Below are 25787 nucleotides of genomic sequence, written 5' to 3' on the forward strand. Positions count from 1 at the left end.
AAACGGCCATGCTAAATGCTCCTTCTCACCATTTCTACTGATGGTAAAATAATTAAATAAAATCTCAAAATAAATTGACCTCATTTCACACAAAAATGTATAACCCAGTTAAAAAAGAAACCCCAATTTAAACAACAAATAAATAAAATACTACATAGTTAGAACAATGGATTGTAAAATATCATTTAAAAAAATATATTATTTGCAGTGTAAGCATTGCTAATGATACAGAATCCTACATCCCTTGGAGCCAGTCAGTTAATTTATACCATTACAGAAGGTGTAAGATGTGATAGATTGTTCCCTGTTGAAACACCAGCCGATAGCTGTGAGAGACCGGGCAATGAAAAGCTCTTAGCTAGAAACAAGCAGTCCAACATAATCCTGCGCTCTCGGTACTACAAAGTATGGGAGCGATCTTCTACTCCACGAACAGATCAATGAAAATCCACCACAATCCCCAAAAAGATCTCGTACACCTTCATCTCCTGTGTAACAATAAATGGGCACTTTTGGAGGTAGAACAGACCACAGGGAATATTCTGCCGTGTTTGGTGACCAAATCAGACCGTGATTATGTGCCAAAATGAAATATGTTGGAGCTCATTCTGACAGGTGAAAATACTTGTGTTTGAAGGTTGAAGAGCACTTTTGAATTGTTGCATAACAGTGAGAAGCACCTATTTCAAATTGAATTTTTGTTTGTTTGCTTGTTTTGCTATTTTGAATGTTTAAGCCATGTCAGAGTCCAATGATGAGGTACACAATTTAAAATGGAATATGAGCCCAACTTAATTGTTAATTAAAAGTGTTGGCTTTACAGTTGAAACTACACCGATTCTGGCTAAAGTTTTTTTAAGAATTGTGACGCACACTTTTACAATTTATAGGCAACTAAGAGACAAAAAACACATTTTCCATGACATCTATATTTTAAAACTTTCTTTATTCTCACTTTCATGTGCCCTACATATGTACTTCAGTGATGATTTGTATGCCTTTGCATGCCTATGCCTTTGCAATGAAGCAGGTCTGTCTCCGGTGGGCTCTGTCTGATAGTCCAGGCGCTCTGTGGCGGGGTTAAGAGATTGCCCCCAGAGGCAGGGGTAAGACTGCTGAATCAATCTGTATGCAGTATCAGTAGAACTGGCTTCTGATCAGAAACCGAAACGAGGGACGTACTACGGTGACCGACACAAGGTTAATGAAAACACTGTTTGAGGATCCTACAAAGCGCTGGGGATGTGAAACGGTTTTAAGAGGAAGCTGTGAATTGTGGTAACTTTGGTAGCTACTATGGGGCTCTTCATGAGACACAGGCAACTGTTCACATAAATATCCTTCAAAAGCGAGACTTGGACATTTACACATAAGAGACAGTTGTAGTCAAACACAATGTTTATAAATAACATTTATAAATAACTATTTATAAATCAAAATGTTATCACTTTGAATACATGTTTTATGATGTATTAAAGAGAAATAAAATAAAATGGGAGGGATTTGGGGGGAAATTAAATATAATGAAGTAAATAATAAAGAAGCATGAATGGAAGTAGACACTGGCTCTGTTTTGGCCTTTTGGTGGGAGAGCCAAAAAGCCCACACAACTGCAAGTGTCAGACTTCAGGCAGTCAATGCCGGCCGAGCACATCCCCAGCACTGTCATCTACTCAGCAGTCACGTCACCATGGCAACGGAGCAGCCGCCGGCCTGTGAGGTCACAGCGGGAATGCCCTCGCACACAGACGCAAGCCCTCCCCGCACCCCCTCAGAGTGTGTGCTGGCTGGTTGAACGAAAAATGTAAAATATGAATCTGTCCGTATAGCAAACAAGAGTGGCAGGGGGATCAGATATTCAAAAACAACTGAGACGGCAGTTTGGAAAAGTTTAGAAAAATGTAACCCTAATCCTCGACCGATCCTTAAAAATACATCATAACAATGGTACCCCAAACAGGGATTTTTTATTTCTGAAGCAACATCCAATCTGCCACTCTTCCTAATGTAGTTAACCCGATAGAAATGCAACCGTAACATTATTATTATTATTATTATTATTATTATTATTATTATTATTATTTCTTGGCAGACGCCCTTATCCAGGGCGACTTACAACATAAGTGCAAAACAAAGTGCAAAAATACAGTTAAGTAAAGGCATCAAACATTACAAATTAAATGTACATAAAACATAGCAATTCAAAATATAATACATTTACAACTTCCAATTTACATAGATTAGATTTTAAAATTTGCCTTTGCTTGATGATGATAATAATAACAGCAATACATTAATTAATATGTGAGAGCATTGATAAGTTTACTAAGCCTACAAATTAGCTAAGGTTACAGTTTATGGATATAGGGCTGTATCAGAAGTATATTATACATGTATGTATGTGTATAAAAGTTGCATTATATTAAATGGCAGGACAAATGTGTGATCATCTGTATATTTTCAACAGAAGCCCAGTGGCTGCCTGTTTCTTTATGAAGTCTTTAGAAAGTGAAATTGTTGAGCTTCATGCTCCCAGAGGCGAAGACCAAGAGTTTCACTTTGTAATTGAACACTGACTTGCCGGGCATTTTTAATTCAAAGCTAACAAACCTGAAAATTGGACTTGCTCAAGTACAATCTCTGCTATTCTCTGGAAGCAGCTGCCATTTTCCCCCCTGAAATAATCAAATGTTCCTGCGTCACATTTACTGCTGCATGTTTATCTCCTGGCTTAGTGTCGGCCTCTGGGAGCAGTCAATATCACTGTGGGGGTTACTTTAAAAGCTTGGCATGTGGTTTTTAGGCAAATTATTCCCTTTTATCCCTTTCAAACTGAAAATAGCTCATATCGGCTTTGATTTTCTTTGTAATGTTCAATACATTTTTCCTTATTCTGTGCGTAAACATGCCCTGTGTTCATTTGGCTTTTTTATTTATTTCAGAAGCATTGGAAAAAGCATTGTCACACTGAAACAGCTGTCTTCGGTATGGTTTGAACTGATCACAGTCCTAACTATTTGTCTTATTCAGCTTATTCAGTGTTCTGTATGGAGGATAAATAAAGCTGAATGATTCAAAAGCAATTGCCTACTTCTGTTGCTTAATATAAAAATGTTTTTCCTTTTTACCATAAATAAATACATGCCTAGATAAACGAGTCGAAAGCAATGTTTCACAAAGAGCCCACAGTATTGTACATGTCGAGTGAAAAAGGTTCCCCTTTTGTGACATGTCTCATGCAAGTTAAATGGGGACTTTAGCAACAGCATATTACCCTAAAATCAATGTGGCATATCATGATTGTATCACAGTGTGATATCTTTTTAAATAGTCCATTATTTTAACGTGTAGTGTTACTTCAATATTAGATCCTCGATTCTTCATTTTAATATGCTCTGTTAATTACCACCATAGCACAGCGGATGACAATGCAATGTAACTTTTATTTATTTATTTATTTAGTACATTTATTATTTTGAAAACAAACCTCTTGATATTTGGCCAGTGCATTCTGTATATTTTCTTTTTTCTTTCATTCTCTTGAGGACAAATTGGTTTGTTTTATTGAAATAATAATAATAATGGGAAATGTGTGAAATTGTATATCTCAGTTTTCCTTACTTTCCTTCCTTACTGGATGTGTTTTTGGCAAAGCCCAAGTAATGTAACTTGGGGTATCATAAGGAGCAATGCTGAGCACACGTCAAATGTAGTTGCTGATACGTTAAAGAGGTTCGTGATTTTGAGTCATCGAGAAAATGGATTGGGTCGGCCAGGCGGAAAGTCAGCGAATAAGCATTTCTCTGGGACACAGCACACTTTTCTCAAGTGAGAAGATTAAGGGCCAGATTAAATCAAAACTTTGACCCACCTGCTAATAGAAAACTACAAACCTGTACATCATAGCGGTTACATTTCTGATTAAAAGAAACTGCCATCTTACTAAAAATGAAGCCGCAACTAAGTACAGTTCTGTAGTTTTCTATTAGCGGATGGGTCAAAGTTTTGATTTAATCCGGCCCTAAACATTTATAAGTGATTATATCTATTTTTGTAGCACTGGCTAAGGTGTATTTGTGAATTGAAGGATATCTGTTCATGCTCATTAAACCTTCAGATTTCGAAACGCGTTATGAAAACGTCTTCCATCTCCTTGGAAGTTTTCATAATAGATCTTTGCATTATCCCAGAAAAAAGAAGGATATGGGCAAAACTGCAGTGTATAGACGTTATACACTGCAAGTAGTAATGATGCATATGACACTGTAGGCAAGATGTTCATTTGTTTCCAAATTTTTAACATTTCTTTATAGACCCTTGGGCACATTTTACTTTCCCTGAAGGCTGTCTGAAGTGGTATAGAGGGGAGAAAATGGCTCACAAAGCCATTTACTCAAGTGCCATTTTGAAAAAAGATTAATAACATTCATTAAAGTTTCAAAACTCGAAAGAAAAAGACTGAAGATTGCTATCTTTAGACAACGACATATTGCTTAGGTTTCCATTCTCTAATCTTGCAGCAAGGAGAAATGGTGCTCCGAAACCCCTGCCAAAAGATTTCTCGCTCATCGAGTCGATGCCAGCCTTTAATCATATTAATCTACTGGCCTCATCCTGTCTGCTAAGAATACAAAGACATGTGGAAGCATATTACCATAAAGATTTGCATCTGTGCATCTGTAAGATTTACAACCAAGTTCCCACAAATTCTCACTGATAAAAACCAAAGGGCCACAAAGACTGTACTTAGGTCTTGTTGCAGATGAGTTCAAAAGCCATCAAGCTGACCGACAAGGTGAATAGGTGTAGATAGGATCACGCCACAGGCCAACTCGAGTAGTAATTCTGTTTCATGTCCACACATTACAATAGAAAGGCCTGGAATAAGAGTCTCGATAATACTTCACATAAGAAACCTGCCTGTTTTACACTCCCATATGTATTTATTAAAAATCACTTTAGGGAAGACTTGAGACAAGGATGCAATGTACCCTCTGCTTTGCTTAATTAGCTCTGGCCTGATTAGTGTCCCTTCTTAACGCGTGTCCCTTAAATAGTAAAAGTGGCCAAGCCTTGGATCTAAGCTCTCTAGTGAATCTCAGAGGTCTGTGTAGCATTATAATTGAAGGGATCAAAAGATATGTGCTGTCTGTGGACAAGCTTACTGTAATACAATGATCTGGGACTGCCAGAATGTTTCTTCGGACGTCGCCCAACAGGAAGCAGAATTGAGCACTTATGCTACTGAGTATGCATGATTACATTTAGGTTACGAAATGTGTGAAGGGGTAAGGGGTCATGCTGTCAGTGTTTTGAAATGTGGTTGCCACTCCCGTACGTGCTGTCCACATGTACCGTGCATGTACTCTTCTCGATGTGTGTCCCTTCCCAATTCCCAACACCTCCCTTTATCCTGATCTTGAATAAAAACTCAGTTCCCAGCAGGAAACTATCGTGTCGGCAGTCACCGTGTGATGCTGCGCGTCCAAACTGCGTTGATGGAAAACACGCTGAAGGAATTTAAGTGTTGCCCCTAGCAACCATCTCAAAAAAGAAGAACAGCCAAAGTGTTCTGGCAGTCGAGCCCGCAACCCTATCTCTGTTATCAAGACTTCATATCGCGTACCTGGAACTAGGAGAGTCGGGTCTGCTCAGTGATTTCAAGGATTGCCAAGACTTCTGCTTTCTAAAAGAAAACCTGCAGTCTGATTTAGCCAGGTGTTCTCGCAGGCTGTGTCTTTCTCCCTCGGGGTTTGCCATCTGCAGTATTTTCATGCTTCAGCTTCACAAAGATATTGTAGTGTTTCAGCTCCCCCCCCCCCACCCCCATCATCACCACCGTCTCTCCCTCCTGCAGTGTCCACCCCGCTAGTTCACATAGGATCATCAGACCTTTCGCCTATTGCAATCTCTATCTGCACCGCCCGTCCCTAACATTTTTAAATTTTATTTTGTTAAATCGCCTCTCAGAATATGAAGAGGATAATATGTTATCGGATACGCTCAAAATCCAAATCAGGCTTGAACCGGTGGTGTCATGGCGTAGAGTGAGTTTTACTACTCTAGTTATCCTTCAGATTAGACATTAAACCAAGCCCCCAACTTCTTGTGGTCATTAAAGCGCCGTGGCAATTTTCAACAGAGCATATCAGGTCTTTTCAATCGGGCCTTCCTATTACAATGGATCAAGTAATTTAATTGGCTGAGGCATTGTGCAGTGTAGTTGGATTTTGGTGCAAAATTACTGTTTCTTCACCTATCAAAACAGACCTGTGGGAGTGGAGTGAGGGAAGCAAGCAGGTGAATTCCAACATGGGGACATCTGGCTTAAGAGGCTAACAAATAAGCTATTGTGTGTGAAAATAAATAAATAAGCAAGCAAATACAAAAGGTCTAAAAGCTTCCTAGGATTATTGGTCCAGATGGCTTTGGTGGCGGCACGCTGGGGTAATCTTCAGCCGTTGTCAGTGCGCTTCAGGTCCGTCCACACAACTTCATCTTCCTGTCCCCATTTTTCATCACACAGACTCGGGTTATGATTTACAGAAGGCCGTCCTGTATGTCACAAGCTGCTCCTGCCATTTAATTATCTGCAGAGCCTTCAGAGGCAATCCATCCTGTGGTGAACATGGCGGTGCAGGACCTATCCGCACACCTCTTACTGTTTTTTTGTCCTCTTCCGGAGACCATGTGATGCGCCTGGCCCTATGACAGCACTGTCTTGAGTTATTTGCACAGCTCTGTGTGGCGGTGTTCGTGTCACCTTGAACACCCGGACGAGGAGATTTCTGCGTTGCTCTTTTCTCTGCTCTATCTTTGTGTGTGTGTGTGTGTGTGTGTGTGTGTTTTTTTAATTGAATACATTGCACATCCTCCTTAAAATAACATTATTTTTTCTTTTCAATTTTGATTAAATGAACAATGCATTTATTTATTTATTTATTTATTTATTTATTTGTATATAAATAAATAAAATTAATATTGACAGACCTAAACAAATAAATAGATCTATGTTAAAATTCACCTATTCAGACCTAGGAAATTACTTAAACTCTAGATATTTCTCTAGATATAGAGAAGGCAGAAGGGAAAAAGTAATCATGGTCGGTATTGTTTTTATTATTATTTACTGCTTTTAAAGTATTAACAAAATAGCAAAATTAACAAAAATACCATCAGCATTCCTCCCTAGTTTTCTTCTATTTCTCTAAGGATGAATATATAAGGTGTTTTTTAAGTCACCCTGGACAAGGGCGTCTGCTAAGAAATAAATAATACTACTAATAATAATAATAAATCATTGTTAATTTATCTTGACAATATCATCGTCTATTTGCCTGACTTTGATGTACACTTGTCTCACCTAGAACAGGTTTTTCAGACACTCCATGAATATGGGTTGAAGTTGCAGCCCCGGAAGTGCCGTCTGCTGCAGAAAGAGGTGGGATACCTTGGTCATAGGGTGAGTAAGGCGGGGGTGGCACCTGACCCAGAGAAGATCGCGGCCGTAGAGAATTGGGTCGTTCCTGGTACTCTGCAGTAGGTGCAGTTTTCTGGGTTTTGTGGGGTATTACCAGCGTTTCATCCCCACCTTTGCCAAGATTGCCGCCCCTCTACATGGGTTGTTGGTGGGAGCAACACCCTGAAAGAAAAATACCCCCATTGTGTGGATGCCACAGTGCCAGGTGGCTTTTGAGTAGTTGCGAGCTAAATTGGTGAGTGCCCCTATCCTTTATGCAGATTTTTCCAAATCATTTAATTTATATACTGATGCCAGCTTTGATGGACTGAGAGCAGTTCTGTCTCAAGTACAGCAAGGGAAAGAAAGGTTTATTGCTTATGCTACTCGTAGCTTGCATCCTGCAGAGCAAAATTATCAGAACTACAGTTCCTTTAAACTGGAACTGCTGGCCCTCAAGTGGGCTATTACCGAGAAATTTAAAGATTACCTCTGGGGGATGACCTTTACGGTCTTCACTGATAATAATCCCCTGGTGCACCTCAGCACGCCTAAGTTGGGAGCAGTCGAGCAGCGATGGGCCGCCCAGCTGGCTAACTTCGTCTTTGATATTAAACCTAGGCCAGGAAACAGGAACCAGAATGCAGATATGTTGTCCTGGCTTCCAGGGGAAGGGAGCATTGAAGGTCCAGGTCAGGTGCGAGCTGTAGTTGGGGAAAGCCTAGAGAGGAGAATAGGTAGTATGAGGGAACAGGTATGTGACCCCACACTTAGTGAAGAGTTCCCCTGGGCTCAGTGCAAGACTGGCGCTCCAGGAAGTTCAGGCATGGGTAGAGAGGAATCAGTATCCCCCAAAAGAGGTTTCTCAGGCGTGGCCCACAGAGGCTCGGCGGTTGTTGCATGAGAGGTCCCAGTTACAGTTGTATGAGGGCAAATTGGTGGTAATCTAGTAGGCTCGTTGACAGAGGAACAGGTTCAGCAGATTGTGGCATCCAGAGCGAAGGGAAGACAGGTTTGGGTCCAGTACCACGAAGCCACCGGTCATGCTGGCAGTGCTCGTACACTCTCGGTATTGTGGGAGAGGTATTTCTGGCATGGGATGGGTGAAGATTTGAAGGGTTGGGGTGGGAGTGCCCTCAGTGCTCCTGGGCAAAATCATGACCTGAAGCGGGGACCCCCATAGACTCTATCAAGACCTCCTATCCTTTCGAGATCCTGGCATTGGACCATCTGTCGTTAGGGCGCCCTGATGATTATTATTATCAGATGAGGACTGTGGATTTATTAAAAGCCTCAATATATGTATATTTAGGTCTGCTCTTTTCACGGTTGTGTTTTGTTTGTTTCAGTCTGTGCAAATGTTTTTGAATTGTATTGCTGTAGTCCTATAGCACATTCCCTGCACCCCATTTTAGCACTGTTTACGGTTTATCTGATGTATGAACTAATCTGCCAGTTCCAGTACAAAAGTCTTGCGTGAACCAGAGACCCACCTCTCATATCTCCTTCAACAGCCTAACACCCTCGGAGGCCACTTGCGCTGTGTTAATCAGGAATATTAACAATCGTCTAAACTTAGTCAACTGTGCAAAAAACGTTTTTGTGTTCTGAGAGGAGCTGCTCAATGTTCTAATGTTCATCCCAGAGGCATTGCATTGCATGTAGCTGAGGCCATGGTGTCTCCAGTCCAGTCTTTTAAATGCCTGATAGTGGACCTTCCCCATCAGGATGTAAAACACTATGTGCAGTGCAGGTGTTTGGAGGATGATGCTATAACAGCTGCAAAAAGCCCCCAAAACATTTCTCCAACCACGTTGCATTGTGCAGGTCTGTCCACCTCAGAAGGAATGCACTTTTTCATATACTTTATTGAATAAAAAAAAAGTGTTTTATTATAACAGATCCCCATTGCGGGGGATGGAACGGCAATGGGACAGTCGTGCCCTCATCCTGGGGGTCTGTTGTGAAGTAATTCCTCATAAGCTTCATGCTGTAGCTAACCTCCCCAAATAAAGAGCCCCAAAACCCGATTCCAACATTAAATGTTCGCTTTTCTTGTTGAATTTATAGCATTGTATGACATATTTATTGTCCAAAATTATTGTAGCCATCGTATATCACTGCAGATCCTGGTGTTTGTGGTCTTGTCTCTTGACTATCCCAATCACTTTTTCTAAAGGTTTGAACGTGCTTATGTTACATGAAATTGATACACACTCCATATAATTGCACAGTGTATTTTTGTTTTGTTTAAAATAGTGGAATGGCTATTAATTTTCTGTTTGCCTATGTGATGAATAAAGTCCTTGGATTTACAATATACATTAATCACAAATAATAACTGTGAGTTCCAGTTAGTGATAGAACACCAACTAAATTGAACTATGATATATTACGATACAGCATGGAGATTTACAGTAAACCATGATACAGACTGTGGGAAACCATAGGAAATCAAAGCAAATGCACAGTATAAGCCGAGGAAAATATTATAGTGAACCTGCTCACCTTTGTGCAAATGTATCAAAGTAGACTTTAAAAGGGAAAAAGTGTACTTCTGTCTGGTAGGGTGTGTTAATCAAACATGTTTGCATCCTTATATCTTGATCAGCAGATTGTAAGCTAGTTTTAAAACACACTCCCTCACACATTTTGTAATATTGCAGGGCTCGTTGTTTTTGTGTATATAAGGGACATCAATTCTACCAAAACTGTCAGTTTAGCATTTTCTGAAGTCTGACAAATGTTGCATATTCTTACAGACCCATGCCGTGTATTCCAGAGAAGGAGCAGACAGTAATGAGAGACGCCCAGTGTCTTTGGCAACATGGTGTTCATTTAATAAAAGTGATTGTTTCAGGCATAACAAGATGTTCACTTCAGTACAGCGTAATCTATCTTCTGTGCTTCTGTTCTAGTAGATATTTCCCCACTTATTTAGGTTGATAAAGAGAAATAGGTGGGCTCGCTGTTTTGTAACACTGATGTTCTAACCTGGTTTAGTGTTATAGGCCCTGCAGTGAGCTAGTGTGTTTAAATTGCTTCAGAGCCCAGTCAAATTATTAAATCTAGATGTTTAATGACACTCGAGCTTAGATACGTTTGTTAACGTATGTAAGTAGAGTGTAACATATATTTTGTTACTGACTCTATTTGTTACTAGTACTTTGTTAATACTATTTGATTGTGTGGTGTGAGGCAGTACGGCTAAACTCCCATAAGTATTACTGTAATCAAATCTTAGAGGATGTTTTTTGTAGTTAAAATGTAGAAAGAAGTCTTTGCGATAAACTTCTTTCTTTCCTGTCATTATTAGGAACTTGTACAGACGTACTCTGTTACAATATTATCACATATAATGTCAACAGACAGAAATACAGAAGTCAGACAGACTCAATGCATCTGAAGGGGGTTGGCCAACGAACCATGAATGAGCCCTCGTCATAAAATTACATCAATGCTCCTTTCCAGCATGTCATAATGTGTACAGATTGTCATGGGGACATTCACAAAAATGATCTGATATTCTGGGTGATGACTTTTAAACAGGACATCTAGTTTGTTTTCTACACAAGTTAAATTGTTCCAACAGTGCCCAACATATTTTGTCTGCCTCTGGCATGTCCTATAGTCTTCCATTTCCTAAACCTGACATAGTAGATTGACAGATACATATGATAAGTCTGTCCATGCTCTTGTGTGAGTATATCTTTCAATGAACATACTGAAAAGCAATGTCCTTATTCGTTACTAAAACCCTTCGCCAGTTTTGGAAAATCAAATCCACAAGAGCTTCAGAAATCATACACATAATGACTCTATAAGTGGGATACCATAGATCAAACCTTGTCACAATGTTTTCCAATTAGTATATATATAAGAATACAATTAATTACAAAGATGCTAATATTATTTTAAAGCTAAGAGGAATGACCACTTTAATGGGGTTAAAAAGCTTGTTCCTGCACTATATTGTATTGTGTGCTGAAGTGCTGTGATTATTCTATCCAGCAAAACTGTAAATCTCTCTGTTTACCCTGTAGTCATATTAGGCTCCATATATATTAATAAATACAATTTATGCCGGCACTGCCTTAAACAGCAATGGAATGCATTTTTCAATTGCACTTTCAAAGCTGTGCTGAGAATGCTATCTGAAATAAAGTGCCTGCTTAAATTGGCTCGCAGAATGAATGTACATGCCATTTAAGCCTTACAGGGAGATATAATTTAGACAGAGCCTGATTATAACATCAGTTTCAGAGCCTCCTAAATTAGACAATTTAATATTGTATCACAGTGTAAAGCAGTCCCTCCTCAGATTGGAATGATGTTGCTCAAATTTATAGCACAATCTATTTCAAAACGTGTGTTATGCAATTAGCACGGAGAGGAAAAGGAAAATAAATATCATATTATGCTTAAAACAAGCAAGGAAAACGTCACGTCCTATAACACAAATTAAATTGGAATCACATTTGTAAATATTATTATGTATATAAATGAGTCACCAATATATATGACGTTTGAGCCTTTATGTACTTTTTGTGATCAAATATGCCCCCCCTCCAAAAAAGGGTCTTCTCCCTTGTATAGTGTCATTTCCAAACGGGATACGCAGGGTTTACTTAACAAAGGTATATAAACGGCTTATAAATATTCACATTCTCATGTCCCACTTGTATAATGTAATGACATTTCTACCGTTTATCGATTGAGCAGAAATTATATAACCCCTGTTGCTCAGGCGGGATGTTATCTGAGCAGCATCATAACTATTACTGCTGCTGCTGAAATCCCAGGGCTTCAGTCGGATCCAAGTCCTTTTGTTTGGCAACTGCTCCTACTCATTAAACACGTACCTCGAACATGAACTCCCACAGCAGGTTGTTTGTTTGTTTGTTTATTAATGTATTTATTTGTGTATGTATATATGTATTTAACTATGCATCACCTGTGCAGAACAGTTCACACCTTCTGAAATACGGGAACGACCAAACCTATGAGCAGCTCAAACAATTGTGCATTTGCATTTAAAATCAAATAACCCACAAAGGCCAAATCTTTGCGCAACATATCAAATGCATGTATTCAATTTGTTGCAAAGTAAAAAAGTACTCTACGTGTTTTAGGCAGGAAGATAAAAACAAAGTGAGGTGGAGCAATATGTGCCGGTAAAGCAGAGAGCGCTGCATCCCCTTACACGAGTGAACTCCGCGCAGAAACGATGTGGAGGAAGGAGCGACAGGAAGCCTGTCTTGTCTCAGAAATGGTGCTGGGGGAGGAGAGGGTGTGTGTGACTAATACAGCACGCTGAGGGACGGTCGCTGTCGGGTGAACCGCTTAAAGACAGGGGAGGATCTCCGGGGACGTGATGCATCCCCTTTCTGCAGCGTTAATAGCTCGCAATGCAAAAAGAGCCTGATGGATCATTAAAGCCTGCGCACGCCGCCGGGCAGGACCGCAGCCAGACCGCATCCACCTGCAGCCGCCTCTCCGCACAAGTGGTTGTCTACTGATATTTGTGCGTGTTGTGTTTTTTTGCTGGCCACTCTTGTATGGTACACGGAGGAGATCCAGGTAGCTTTGTCTCCGGGCCGGCTATGACAACAGTAACCGCTTCAGTGGTGGATGTTTCAAGGACAATGGGGGCTCCCGCGGATGGGACCCGTGGCCGCAGCCACACAGGTAAGCATGGGGACCCGGCAGGGCTGCGATCACTGCGTTTCATCTTATTTACCGCATCATCACGACCAAAGCGGGGGGGGGGGTGTTGAAATGTGTTGTCCTTGGTTTAAATGGGCTTTCTGAGATGTAGTTGTACCTGCATGGTGTTTCTTGGCCAAACGCTGTTAGATGTGTTTACAAACGACATGCTTCACTCTTGTGTGTGGATGCATGCATTGACTAAAGCAATCGTGGTTTGAAAAGTTGTGAAGAAGCCGTACATTGGGCTCTAAAGGAAGCAGTTATTATAACTTAACCATATGCTGCCGGTGTTGGACAGTTATTTCAGTGATCGTTGTTATTTGCATTGTTGTGGTTAGTTATGTGAAATACCAGTTTACAATGTATTCGTTTAAAATGGATACATGTTGCTTTAGCAATACAATATATTAGTGTCTGTATGTGAGGGGAGAAGGTGTGTATTGTTGCACCTGCGTTCATTCTGCACACTTCGTTTCTAGATTTAAAATAATAATAATAATAATAATAATAATAATAATAATAATAATAATAATAATAATAGGTTTTAAATTCTGCTCACACCAATGGAAGTGTACCAATGATAGCCCTTTGGTACAAATACATGAACAAGGGAACAGCTTATATTATTTGCTACATGCATACCGGAATGGTGATGTGGGGGGTTAATAGTATAAGTTTGATCTTGTGCCAGTATATCAGTGATCTTTTCAGTTATGTTTTCGTGTATCTTCAGTTTTCAACAGTCCGCCCCCTCACCATCAAAGCCACCTCCATCCATCCGATATTTCAACGTCTCTATTTGCTTCATCTCAGAAGTTTACATGGAGAAGAAGAAAAACGATGTGTATGATGGATAGGTACTGTTTTGAGGGTTATCTGTTACTTAGTCTGTTAACTCTTCATTCACTAGCAAAAGTTGGTGTGAGATATCAGTGAAGCATGCCATGCAGTATGGACGCTGTAGTGTTTCTGTGCATTGACAAGAGGAATGTGAAGAAAGTGTACAATAGACTTAAACTTTATTGTGAAATGGCAAAACTGAATACTATTTGCTTGTATCCTTGAATTTCTCTAACTTTAATATAAAATAAACCATTTTAACTATAAGTGTATGCGTGTGTGCGAGTATATAATCAACCTAAGAGTGGTTTGAAAGCTGCTGCTGATGTTTTCGAGAAGGTTATTTAGTTCGTGTTTGTGGTCAAGGGCTAGCTTATGCTTGTCAAGTTTTCAGCAAGTGGAAACATATGACTCAGCTTTCAGGAAATGAATGTAAGGCACTACATTGTTAACTGCAATGCAAAAGCCTTAATTTGCTTAGAATTTTGTATCTTTTGTATCCATTAACACAACATTTCATTTTTGATTTCAGAGGACTTGGTAATAAAAACATTTGAATAGATATTTTAGTAACCCACAAAAGAATTGTCACAGCAGTGGAAGTGTACTAATGATATCACTTTGGTACAAATACATAAACAGGGGAACATATTATATTATTTGTCCTCAAAGCTGCAAAGACACAAAGCTGCAATTTAACTGTAAATGTGTGAAGTTCTGTCTCGTCAATGTGGGTTAACAGGATAAGAGAAGAATGGCCCATATTATGCAATATTCTCTTTCAGACATGCGTTAATGTCACTTCTGTAATGATCTGATGCTGCATAAGTGAAATGTCTGTCTTTCTTTCAGTCTACCAGTCTACATTGTGTACCTCCATGAGCTAGTGTAAAAAAGAACAAACCACACAAAATAAATACACCAATACTGAAAAATCTGTTCAGTTCAGAATCACTCATGGTCATTGTTATATGTGATTAAACTGCTATGTTTGATTATGTCTCACAGTTTCCTCAGGATGAATGCTGTCAATCAATGATATATGTTTATCTAATAGAAAGTCTGTGACCTCTTGTGGTACTTGTAGATAACTGCACTGAGCATGGAAGACAAAAGAACAAAAAGGGTTTGTCCTCTCAATTGTCTTTACAGCTGGAAATATTGCAGTACACATCAAGAGTTATTTTTTTCCAGAGCTGTGCTTACACCTGCAGAAAAAACAACATGGTAGCAGTTTGAGAACTGTGCTGATTTTAAAGCATAACCAGCTGTTAAAAATTACCTTGAGTGACCGTTGGGTTTCGCCTATGTGAGCAAGAGTTACTTAAGCATTTACTATCTTTCTATTTTCTACACTGCACTTACACATTAATGTCTTTATTAATGGGACTTACCAGGTTTCATAAAAACCCTACTATACAATGTAGGACTTGTAGCAACTACAACAGTAATAAAATAAAAAAACATCCATACCATATAGTTATTAACTTTGTAGTAAAACAGAAGGTTGGATTGACCTACAGGTGTAATTTAAACATGTCTTAAAGAGATTATTGAAAGGAGATAAGTCTTAAAGTCATCTGAAAAGCTGTACTTCATAAACACTTTGAGGTAGAACAGTTTTCAGTATAATATATTATATTGTGAATCTACCTGGGCATGAAGGCACCTGACAGTTTCTACAGTCTGATGGTTTGACAGATCACTCGTTCCCCGTTGCATTGCTAGGCTTGGTTTTGTTATATTTGTATTATTATTATTTGTATTGATACAAGTTTACAAGGCTTGATGTTGGATCACTAATTTCCTGAGGTGTCTCACTTCATAGTCTGTCAGAGGTGAGTGTTTGAAGTTGAAATCAGGCCAGCAGAGACTGAATTATGGAGACATGCACTGAGACACCCCAAGTGTTATAACTATGGATCTAAGCCCAGAGCCTCAGGAGAACATCAGCACTACATCATCCACTAATATTGACCCACTTTTATTTCCAGAGCAGTGCAACCCAATCCCTTCACCCTCCCTGGGTACCTTGAAGCTGGTCCACGGCAACGGCACCAGTATTGGCACCGTGATCTCCTTCCAGTGCCCCACCAAGCACCGGCTTGTGGGTGATGGTGTCGTGTCGTGTATCTGGCGAAGCAACAGCACACAGTGGACGGCAGGCGCTCCATCGTGCAAACGTAAGAAACACGGTCGCTTTTATCCCAGTCGTGTGCTTTTCATTCGGCTCTGCCTTGCCCTCTGACCTTCTGAAAGCAGGAGTGGGTTATCCATCCATCACTGTCACTTGAGTGGAACCTGGAGTCGGTAAGGGCTACAATTATGTGTACATGAACTGATTGTTTGCATCAGCCATCAGAGCTTTCCTCCTCCGCTTCAAATTCAGGGTCAAACGGCGCCAGCTAACTAGATAATTCACAAGAGAGAAAATATGATGCCTGAACGGTTTCTCCTGGCATGTTCAAATGTTCCCCTTTTAAGTGCTCTGCTACATCTCCAGCAAGGTATTCGGGCTTCTGAGGTGCTCATTATTGAAAAGGTCAATCAGAATGCATGAGGAAGCATTCATTTGTGTGTCTTTCCCTTTGCAGTATGTTATATAAGATTGCTTCTTCTGAATACTAGAATGTCAAAGCAATCTAACGACGGTGGACGTATTCCAATGGGCCCTCTTTCAATTGAGTGCGTCCCTGGGATTTTGTAATGAATCAAAACTTGTCGGTAGCATTAAAGATCTGCTCTCACACCTGCACGAAAGGACAAAAGAAAATAAGCCCTACTTTCAAAGTAGTTTCACAGATTGGAACATCTTGCCTCTGCATTATTCTCTGTAATGTAAACCGATTACATCGAGCAGGACACTAGCTGTTGGTTTCTTTAGTACCCTTAGTCATATTTTTTGTCATCTTCCACAAATTGCGAGGATGATTGCTGCTGCAATTTATAAGATAAACTAGAGAGCAGCTTGTTTCTCTGTCACGAGAGGTCCTTTCTCCATCCGTGCACGTGTGTCCTCACAGCCTGTGTTTTAACCATTTCATATCCTTGTATGGTCTGCACTCCTACAAACAGACAAGCTTCATTGAGTTATTGTGTTCACCTCGTGACCTCAGGCCTAGGCAGAAAGAGGCCCATCTCCTGAAGTTCACTTCCAACTCAGAAAAACAACTAGTCTGAGGTGGGGGGGGGTCCAACCTGCGCACACCACTACACCATTTTTGACTCCCTGTTTTGCCTTAATACATAATCTCTGACAGACTTTGTTCCAGGGTGAGAGTGTTAGCTAGTGCTGTTGTTTGGGAGTCATTTTCTTTGCTAAGCATCTAGGACCTCTTGTAAGTCTATAAATAATTGACTGGGAATTATATGCAATCTGCAGCTATTCTCATATGCCTTCACAAAGGTAATCTTTAATAGATTTAAGTATTGATGACGAATACTAGGAGTTTGAATACTTAAGTTCCAGATTAATTGTGTAGATGTGTCAAGGCCCAGAACATTGCCTTGATTGTCTTCAGAAACGCAACTATGGATGTGAAATGGTTTAAACTGGATACATACTGTTGTGCATTCTATTTTAATCTCCACAAAGAACAGTAGGAGACATTAACTATACCGTGTTGAAGGAGCTTTGCTGGGCATGAGGATCACATATTTGCACAGCACTGGAATCCTGATTAGAAAAACAGCATTTAAAACATTCAGTAAGGAAGAACGCAGGGAACTCCGATGATCACAGATCTAGAACTAGCGTAAGTGGAGGTGAATTATTGAATCTGAGATGTGGCATAAGATTTTAGTTTGAAGGAATGTTAGTGGGAGAAAGTGTTTCCCCTTTTTTTCACATGGTCTGACATGCAAATATGAAGCTTTTCTTCTTTGCACCTCCAAATATAAATGATTAGAGAGAAACACAGTACTATAGGACTGCTCAGACTGTACACTGCGATGAGCTATTGACTGATAAGTCTTTCTGACTACATTAAGCATAGCTTGTGAATATAACATTGATTGCTGATTGAATAAAATGCTGCATAATGCATGAATCACTTGTGCAGTTTATTGCAAAAAAGTCTGTCCCCTTGATTTCCCCAGCTCTACTAAATCAAACGCAGTACTCAAAACCCCGTCGTTGACAGATGATGAAGCTTTCATAGTGCATACAAAGAAACTCTTTAAACTTGCTGATATATTTAAGGAGGCTCTTGAAATAATACAAGTAGTTCTAGTTTCAAATGCTTTTCATAGTATTTTTTAAACAGAAAGAGGAAATACCAACTTCCTGTGTGGGAGACACCAACTGTACCCGTGCAGGTGCAGAGTCAGTGCAAAAAACAATTGATTGCTCGCACGCAGAAGTAGCAGCTATGTTGCTTTCAAGCTCTTGAATACTGACAGCCCTCCCCAGATGGTCAGATTTTATTCGATTTCTTAAGAATTTCGGCAATTCTGGTGTGTACAAAAGATTTTCTCGATTGCTTGAGTTTTTTTTTTTTTTTTTTAACTATACATGACATAGGGTTGCCAACCACCATAACAGAGCCATTTAGTAAAAAAACAACACAAAACACATAGTACTATGATTTAACCCTATGTAATGTTACATTTGCATCAATAAATTCTCTATAATTGGCTGTTGATTTGCTTAAAATAAATACCTTTAGGGTTTAAATGGTATGCTACATAATCTATATACTTTAATATAAGATATTTCAAGTTATGAGAAATTATTGTAATTATCTGACACATTTATAATAAACCAGACAGGTTCAGGTTTATTATATGACATTACCTCTGCCACCACCTTTGGTAAACGGAGATATCCGGTATTTTAATAAATAATGTGCACAGATGTTCAATTATGATATTAAAACTACAGTTGCTTATAAAAATCCCACTAGATTCCCAGTATTAAAATTGTAAAACTTAAACCATCCCTTAAAACACCCAAACAAATTAATAAAATATCTGTGATAAAATAGTGAATTCAAGTAATAAAATGTGATAGTTAACTATTAAAAACATATTTCATATTTCACTTTAAAAAAGAGTCTTGTTCTCTTGCAAGATCTTTATTAGCCTGCTTGTGAGAACAAGTGTGTTTTTACCATGTTTTTACCATGGTTTTAAAATGTTTAATATGATTTTGCCTCATTTTTGCTATTGGTTTTACCATGGCTTTTACTTTGATTTTACAATTTTAACATGGTACATCACACTACACTTTACCATAGTAAGCCATATTCTAACACATGTTTAGCATGCTCATATGACTAAGGGAACAATGACCTGGCCATGAGGACTAAGCCATAAAAAAAAAAACACTAGGTGGAATGAGCCAAGGAGCTGCGGATCCTTATGCTTGGGAGTAGGGTAGGAGGGCTCCAGGTTTGCTGGCTCCGGTGCAGCTCCACACTGCGGCTCTGGCTGCTTTTAACCAGCTCCAGCTCCGGAGCCACAATAAACAGTGCAAACTTTGATGGGATCATTATTTATAACGTTTATTTTATACTTATTTTATGTAAATAACTGTTTAACCAAACCAAACTATTAATAACAAACATCTGTTTAACCATTCAAGCATGAAAAAGTAGAAAATTGTAAAGATGTCTGTGGCAATTAGAGTTGCCATGCGGCCAGTATTTTACCCGACTGCCTGGTATTTTTACACTACATGGCCAGACGTATGTGGACACCCCTTCTAATTGGCTTGGCCCCTTAGTTCCACTGAAGGGAAATCTTAATGCTACAGCATACAATGCCATTCTAGCCCTTTCCTGTTTCAGCATGTCAATGCCCTGTGCCCAAAGCAGGTCCATACAGAAGTGATTTGTGGAGATCGGTGTGGAAACATTCAACTGGCCTTCACAGAGCCCTAACCTCAACCCCGTCCCACCTTTGGGATGAATTGGAACGCTGACTGTGAGCCAGGCCTGATCACCCAACATCAGTGCCTGACCTCACTGATGCTCATGTGGCTGAATGGAAGAAAATCCTCTCAACAAATGTTCAGACATCTAGTGGAAAGCCTTCCCAGAAGAGTAGCATCAAAGGGGGGACCAGCTCCATATTAATTAATGCCAGCACCCCCCCTCGGTTGACATTTCACCAATACCCCACCTCCAGGTGTCCGGTATTTTCGTATCTCAAAAGTGGCAACCCTAGTGGCAAACAAGGTGCAGGGGGCATGACTCCTGCATGTGACCCTAACTCCCTGGCAACCAGCTTTTGGACAAACTAAAGTCAGGACATTTCAGATAACAGACAGCTATAAAATTAGCTTAATTTAGGCAGATGAAGAATTTGGTTGAAATAAAATAATTTGGAGATACTTAAAACTGTAGAGTTAGCATGGACTTTCCTTGTTTTGCAAGTGGTTCACAAGAGATTACAGAATTACTGAGAAAGTGAAGGTGTCATAAAATTACAATTAATGAAAAATAGTGTATTATGTACTAATAGCTGGAGTGAGGACTGATCTTATTTAACACACAAGGATACCTATGAAGTTATATATTTCGTTAATTCAAGAAAACGTTACTTAATATCTGCGAGAGTTTAATGGAAGAGAGCTGAGCAGCTCCATGACCTCAGCTACAGCTCCATTCGGGCTCCAGAGCACAACTAACAAAAACTGTCCAGCTCTGCTCGGGCTCCGGAGCTGGTGCACGGCCAACCCTACTTGGGAGGGTGGGAGATACGAGGGAGGGAGTCAGGCGCGGGATGGGGGTCGTCTTTCTCCCGAACCTCAGTTTATAAACTCTATTTGTGGCAAAAAGCCTGCAAACACATCTCGTAGCTAAGCGCAATTGTGTACCGGCAGAGCAATTGAATGCCATGCTTGCGAAGGCCTCTCAATTGCATAATTCAAAAACTGTAACTTACTTCCTGTTACATAGCTGAGAGACGACTGTTTCTGTTTAGTTTGAATGGTTAAGACTGTGAGCAGAAGAGACACCACAGGAAGCCCATCCCTTAAATACGTTTCCGGTGATGAGATGAATAAAGTGCACTGAAATTATGCTAATACACGGGGAGGTGTGGTGTTGTATTCAAACCTTGGGGTATCAGGGCAAAGTAAATGGATTTTATAAACATGGGGAAAGTGCTCAAATTAAGTCCCTTAAATGTACCCTGTTAAGATGTTTCCATGCTTAAAGTTTCTTTAGGGATACTGTATGAGATGCAACATAGTAATAATGATACAGTGGCTGGGAAATGTCAGAGGTGAAATTCTCCTTTAAGAGTAGCAGATAGATAGTAATTATTTAATGTACTATATTGATACAATATTTGTGTATATAAATATCCAATGTCCCTTGGATATTTGTTTATTTGTTGGCAGTCCATCTGCTTACTTAATAAACTACATTTTCCTTCATGCCTAGTCATTGGGTGGGGAATGATAGTAATTTTGGGGTTGTTTTCAGCTTTGTCCAGGTATGAAGATTTTGGATTTAAAGTGGCCGTGATCGCGTCCATTGTGAGCTGTGCGATCATCCTGCTGATGTCGATGGCCTTTCTCACCTGCTGCCTGGTCAAATGTGTGAAGAAAGGAGACCGAAGACGACAGGAAAGGTGAGGGGTGCTACTACGGGTGTTTTTTAGTTTCTGTAAGTCATTTTGCTGAATTGTCTGCCTCGAGCGACATGATTACAGCAATTTAGTTTCCTCAGAAGGAGATTTGACTCTTTGTGCTCGTCTGTCACGGGGGAATGAACAGTCCGGCCTGAGTGGAGTTTCTACAAAGCTGTTATAGATTTAGAAACCATGAACCAACCACCAGCGTCAGGTTCTGGCATTTGTCGTTTATAAACATGATTAAAGTGGCTTCAGGGATATTGTGGAACGTGATGCGCATCCTGCCGGTGGAATTACAACCCAGGAAACAGCTGTCAGCACTGCCTTTATACGCAATGATGATTTTATAATGGTAATCATAAGGAAAGGTGCTTCTATAAAGAACTGCATTACAGTGGGCTATAAAAACAAGGGAACTGTAGTAAATCTTTCCCTTTTTTCCAGGGAGGTGCAGCTGTGGTACCAGAGTGAGTGCGAAGAGCTCGAAGATATGCGATCCTCGTACTATGGACACAAAGGCAGAAACAACAACAATAACACAGTCAAGGAGAAGACCGGGGCGGAGCTGAGAAACGCTGGGTATGATAATCAGGGTTTCTGCAGGTGAGCTTTCAGACTCACACTCAGGAAATGAAGCTGCGCTCGGCGTCAGATGAACAAAATCCTGCTGATGGAAATTTTAAATCACAAAGTGTTGTGCTGGTCTAGAAATTATTACAGTTTATGAAGGTGTATTTAGTTCTTGTACTTTTGTTTTCAGTCACCATTTTTGATTGGGTTTACTGTAATAAAACATGAATTCCCTTTACACTGTCTGTGCTGTGCATGAGCAAAAAACACCACTTTCTAAAGGGGCATATAATTGCATTCAGTTTTTTAGTTTTTTCTATTATCCTTCAACATTTAAACATTACTTTTCAACTTTTTTTTTGAGAATCATACACACACACACTCCCTTGCCTTCATGAATTGCTGTTGCCATTGTAAGTTATAGACAAAGGTTAGTCAAGGTGCTTTCTCTGCTGGAAATTAATGAGCTTTCTCAGCAATATTCGGCACAGTGTGTAAATAATGAGAGCACTGAGAGCGAAAAAGAGGTAATGAATGTTCGAGAGCCCCTTTCTCCTGCCTCACTGAAACTCAGAAACATTATAAAGAAAGAGAAAAGTGGTTAATTTAAATGTGTGTGGACACCATGGCTTCCCATCCCCCTATCCCCAAAGTGAGAGTGATTTCATCTGAACTCTGTGAACCAAACGTGAGTGATCAGTGTGGGATTTCTGATTCCCAGTTCTATTTTCACATCACGGATATCCTCGGCCGATGTTGCTGCTCTGTTGTCTTAAGAGAATCACCGTTTTAAGATATTGAAATGCCTTTTCCGTAAACACGAAATGCTCTAAAAAGCATTGATCTCTGTGCGGTGGGAATAATCATAAAGGTCAATGAGAATGTTCTATTTTTATTCTCTTATATTCCTAGCGTTGCAAACTTTGCTGTCCAAGTTACTGGATTGCTATTGCACAGGGCTGTCAGTACAGTATGAAATAATGAGACTTTCCATCTGTCTCTCTTGCAGGTGTCACGACTATCACAAAGAGGTGAGCTTTCCTGTCCCCTGTAGAGGACACAACCTGCCTGTCATTTTTAAGCCACAGAAGACCAGAATCCCCAGCAAGTACGTCCCCCGAGAATGTGACATTGCTGCTGTCAGCGGGGCCAGTTTCGTAGACGTCTATGGAAACTGCAGGCATCCGCTCAGCAAGCAGAAGCAGCACTTCCATGCCATGCCTGTGTAGGAAGGGGATCCGGTTTTGTAACACGCGTGCCTTAAAGTTGACTCTCACTGGACATCACCAAGAACTTTGCACTTTTTACGAAAAGACTGCCTTAAGCTGTTTGGAATCCCTTTCCAGATCTTTTCACTGTACAGACCCTGTACGGCTGACTAATGAGGAGTGAATGATTTTGTGAATGGAGAATGTCAGTTTATGGGGCGGTGCAAGGGAACTCTCGTCTTTTATAGATTTTGGTTGTGAAAGTTGCACACAAAATAATGAAAAAAAAACAAGATAAGTGTAAGTTTTACACCATGTTTTTCCCTTGTGAGTTTATGAACACAGTTGGCACTGCTTCGTAAACAGGCAGACGATTGGATCTCACTCCTGAGAGAAGGAGAGAAAAAATCTAAATGATATCAGTCTAGAGAAGCTGTGTGTATCAATATTCCTGTGGAAAACGCACACAAAAGGCAGTGAGATTGCGTAGGAAACGTAATTAAAAGAAATAACATCTACCCTGTTAATTGAATTAAACAATCAGATTGGAAACATTGTTTTTACTGCTGAATATACTGTATATTGTCCATAGTGTCTGTAAGGATTAGGTTAACTATCATGTTAAGTGCTTGCTTGTATATCATTTTGAAGAATTACGATTTTTTTTTGTCTTTGTATGTCTAATAGCAGGATAGTTCCCTTAAGATACATCCTGTTAATAGTTGATATTCAACTATATATTAAAAAGCAACAGTTTGAGAATTTACCTGGTGTATACTTGATCCTTCACAACAAGTCCAAGTTGTGTATTTTATTTTCATGGTTTTTGCATGTTCAGATTACGCTATTTTGTAGGCGACGGCTTTGTTGATGGAACACAAAACCACTCTCCCGTAAGGGAATAGCGATCTCTCATGGGTCAATATTAGGGGGTGGCAGTAAAGTTGGGGCTCCTATCTCAATATTAACATTCAATATTCTGTTTCAGTGCTGTTCTAGATCTATACTGGACATTTGAGTGCTCTAAGTTGATAACAGAAATGAAAAGCAGAGCAAAACATCAGAACTGGGAGCAGGCCATGACATGGGTTTCTGTCCCTTTCAGAACTACTGCGTTCTGCATCCAGCATTGTGTGTTATCGTGTTGCCAGATGAAAGGGCTTTTACAATAACAGTCCATCACTGCTGGCCATACAGTATTGTCAGACATTATTATTATTATTATTATTATTATTATTATTATTTATTGATTTCCTTCACCCAGAGCAACTTTACAAAATACATATTTCAAAGCATTGCAAAGTGCAATAATACTGTCAGTACAGAATACAACATACATCCCCAGTACAATGAGCTAGAAAGTGCTGTCATAATATAATTGTCTGAGGTATGTGCTTGGGGGGGTGCATAGGAGACTTTGCAGTAAAATTATAGAAATGCTAAAAATACATATGTAAACAGGAGCAGGAGGGAGCAGAGTTTAATCAGAGAGTGAATAAGAGAGCTGAGCAGCCCAGATCGGCTGCTGTACTACAGGTACAGTCTGAACAGATGCTCTGTTTCATTGGTTGAAAAATGGCTCGTTAACTAAATAGACCATGATTTAGAGGTTTCCTACGGGTTTCATATTTTAGTACACAATTCCGATGAAATATATATTTCTATTTCTTCCTTACAGTGCTCACAAAAGTATTCCACTTTTTAAAGGCATGTTCAAATTCAGTTCCCTCGCGGTACAATTATCATTACTTTTCATTTCCGTGACAGGAGAAAGGTTAATCATAAAATCCCCAAGTATGGACATGAGTAATTATAAACACCTAGATTCAAACAGGAAGCTCTTCATTGTGGTTCTTCAGATTTCCATATCTATGATTTTCCACTTTTCAAAATTTCCCCTTGTTATTTTTGCATTCACTTTAAATTGTATCTCTGCCGGCTGTGTGCTTTTTATGAATAAACAAAGCTGTTTCCTACCTTCACAGAACAGGTATGTGTGTCAGCTAATTTAAGTGCACCAGACAGAGCCCTATCTAACTGTTCACAACAATGTTAAGTAAAGAATACTAAGGTATACTGCACAATGTCTTAGCTGTCTTTTCATCTGAGTGAAATGATGTACAATTCAGGGCTTCTTTATCAGAAAAATATTTAATGAAAGAACAAAAAGGGATCCCCTTTCAAACCTACCGAAATAATACAGTTATTAGACTACTGTTTATTACGTCAAACTGTGATCCATGTTTGCTGTGATTAGATTATATTATTGGAGGATGGAGCTGTGTGTCTCTACTACGGCCTACATTGTAACCACAGATAAATAGACTGATAAATGATGCATGTATTAGTGAATCTCATTATGTCCGGCAGACTGTGGCCAAGTGGACATGTTGCTCTCTCCTGCAGCTCTGCGCGGC

At 39.7% G+C, this 25787-nt stretch overlaps 1 protein-coding gene across 2 annotated transcripts; it reads left to right on the forward strand.

The window, feature by feature from the left end:
• Positions 1–12710: 12710 nt before the first annotated feature.
• On the forward strand, positions 12711–24136 carry susd3 (sushi domain containing 3). 2 transcript variants are annotated; one of them, XM_066697748.1, is made up of 5 exons: positions 12711–13147; positions 16003–16191; positions 21442–21589; positions 22037–22195; positions 23172–24136. In XM_066697748.1, the coding sequence occupies exons 1-5, from the start codon at positions 13018–13020 to the stop codon at positions 23389–23391; spliced, it is 846 nt and encodes a 281-aa protein (XP_066553845.1). In that variant the 5' UTR covers positions 12711–13017; the 3' UTR covers positions 23392–24136. The 2 variants fall into 2 exon arrangements, with proteins under 2 accessions (XP_066553845.1, XP_066553846.1); XM_066697749.1 differs by having other exon boundaries at positions 22037–22171.
• Positions 24137–25787: the final 1651 nt, after the last annotated feature.

Source organism: Amia ocellicauda, chromosome 3 (genome assembly GCF_036373705.1).
Source record: "Amia ocellicauda isolate fAmiCal2 chromosome 3, fAmiCal2.hap1, whole genome shotgun sequence".
Taxonomy (NCBI): Eukaryota; Metazoa; Chordata; class Actinopteri; order Amiiformes; family Amiidae; genus Amia; species Amia ocellicauda.

Coding starts and splice junctions, on each gene's coding strand:
- susd3 (XM_066697748.1), top strand. CDS start 13,018: ATGGTACACGGAGGAGATCCAGGTAGCTTTGTCTCCGGGCCGGCTATG. Junction 13,148..16,002: donor CCGTGGCCGCAGCCACACAG/GTAAGCATGGGG, acceptor TTTTATTTCCAG/AGCAGTGCAACCCAATCCCT. Junction 16,192..21,441: donor AGGCGCTCCATCGTGCAAAC/GTAAGAAACACG, acceptor GGTTGTTTTCAG/CTTTGTCCAGGTATGAAGAT.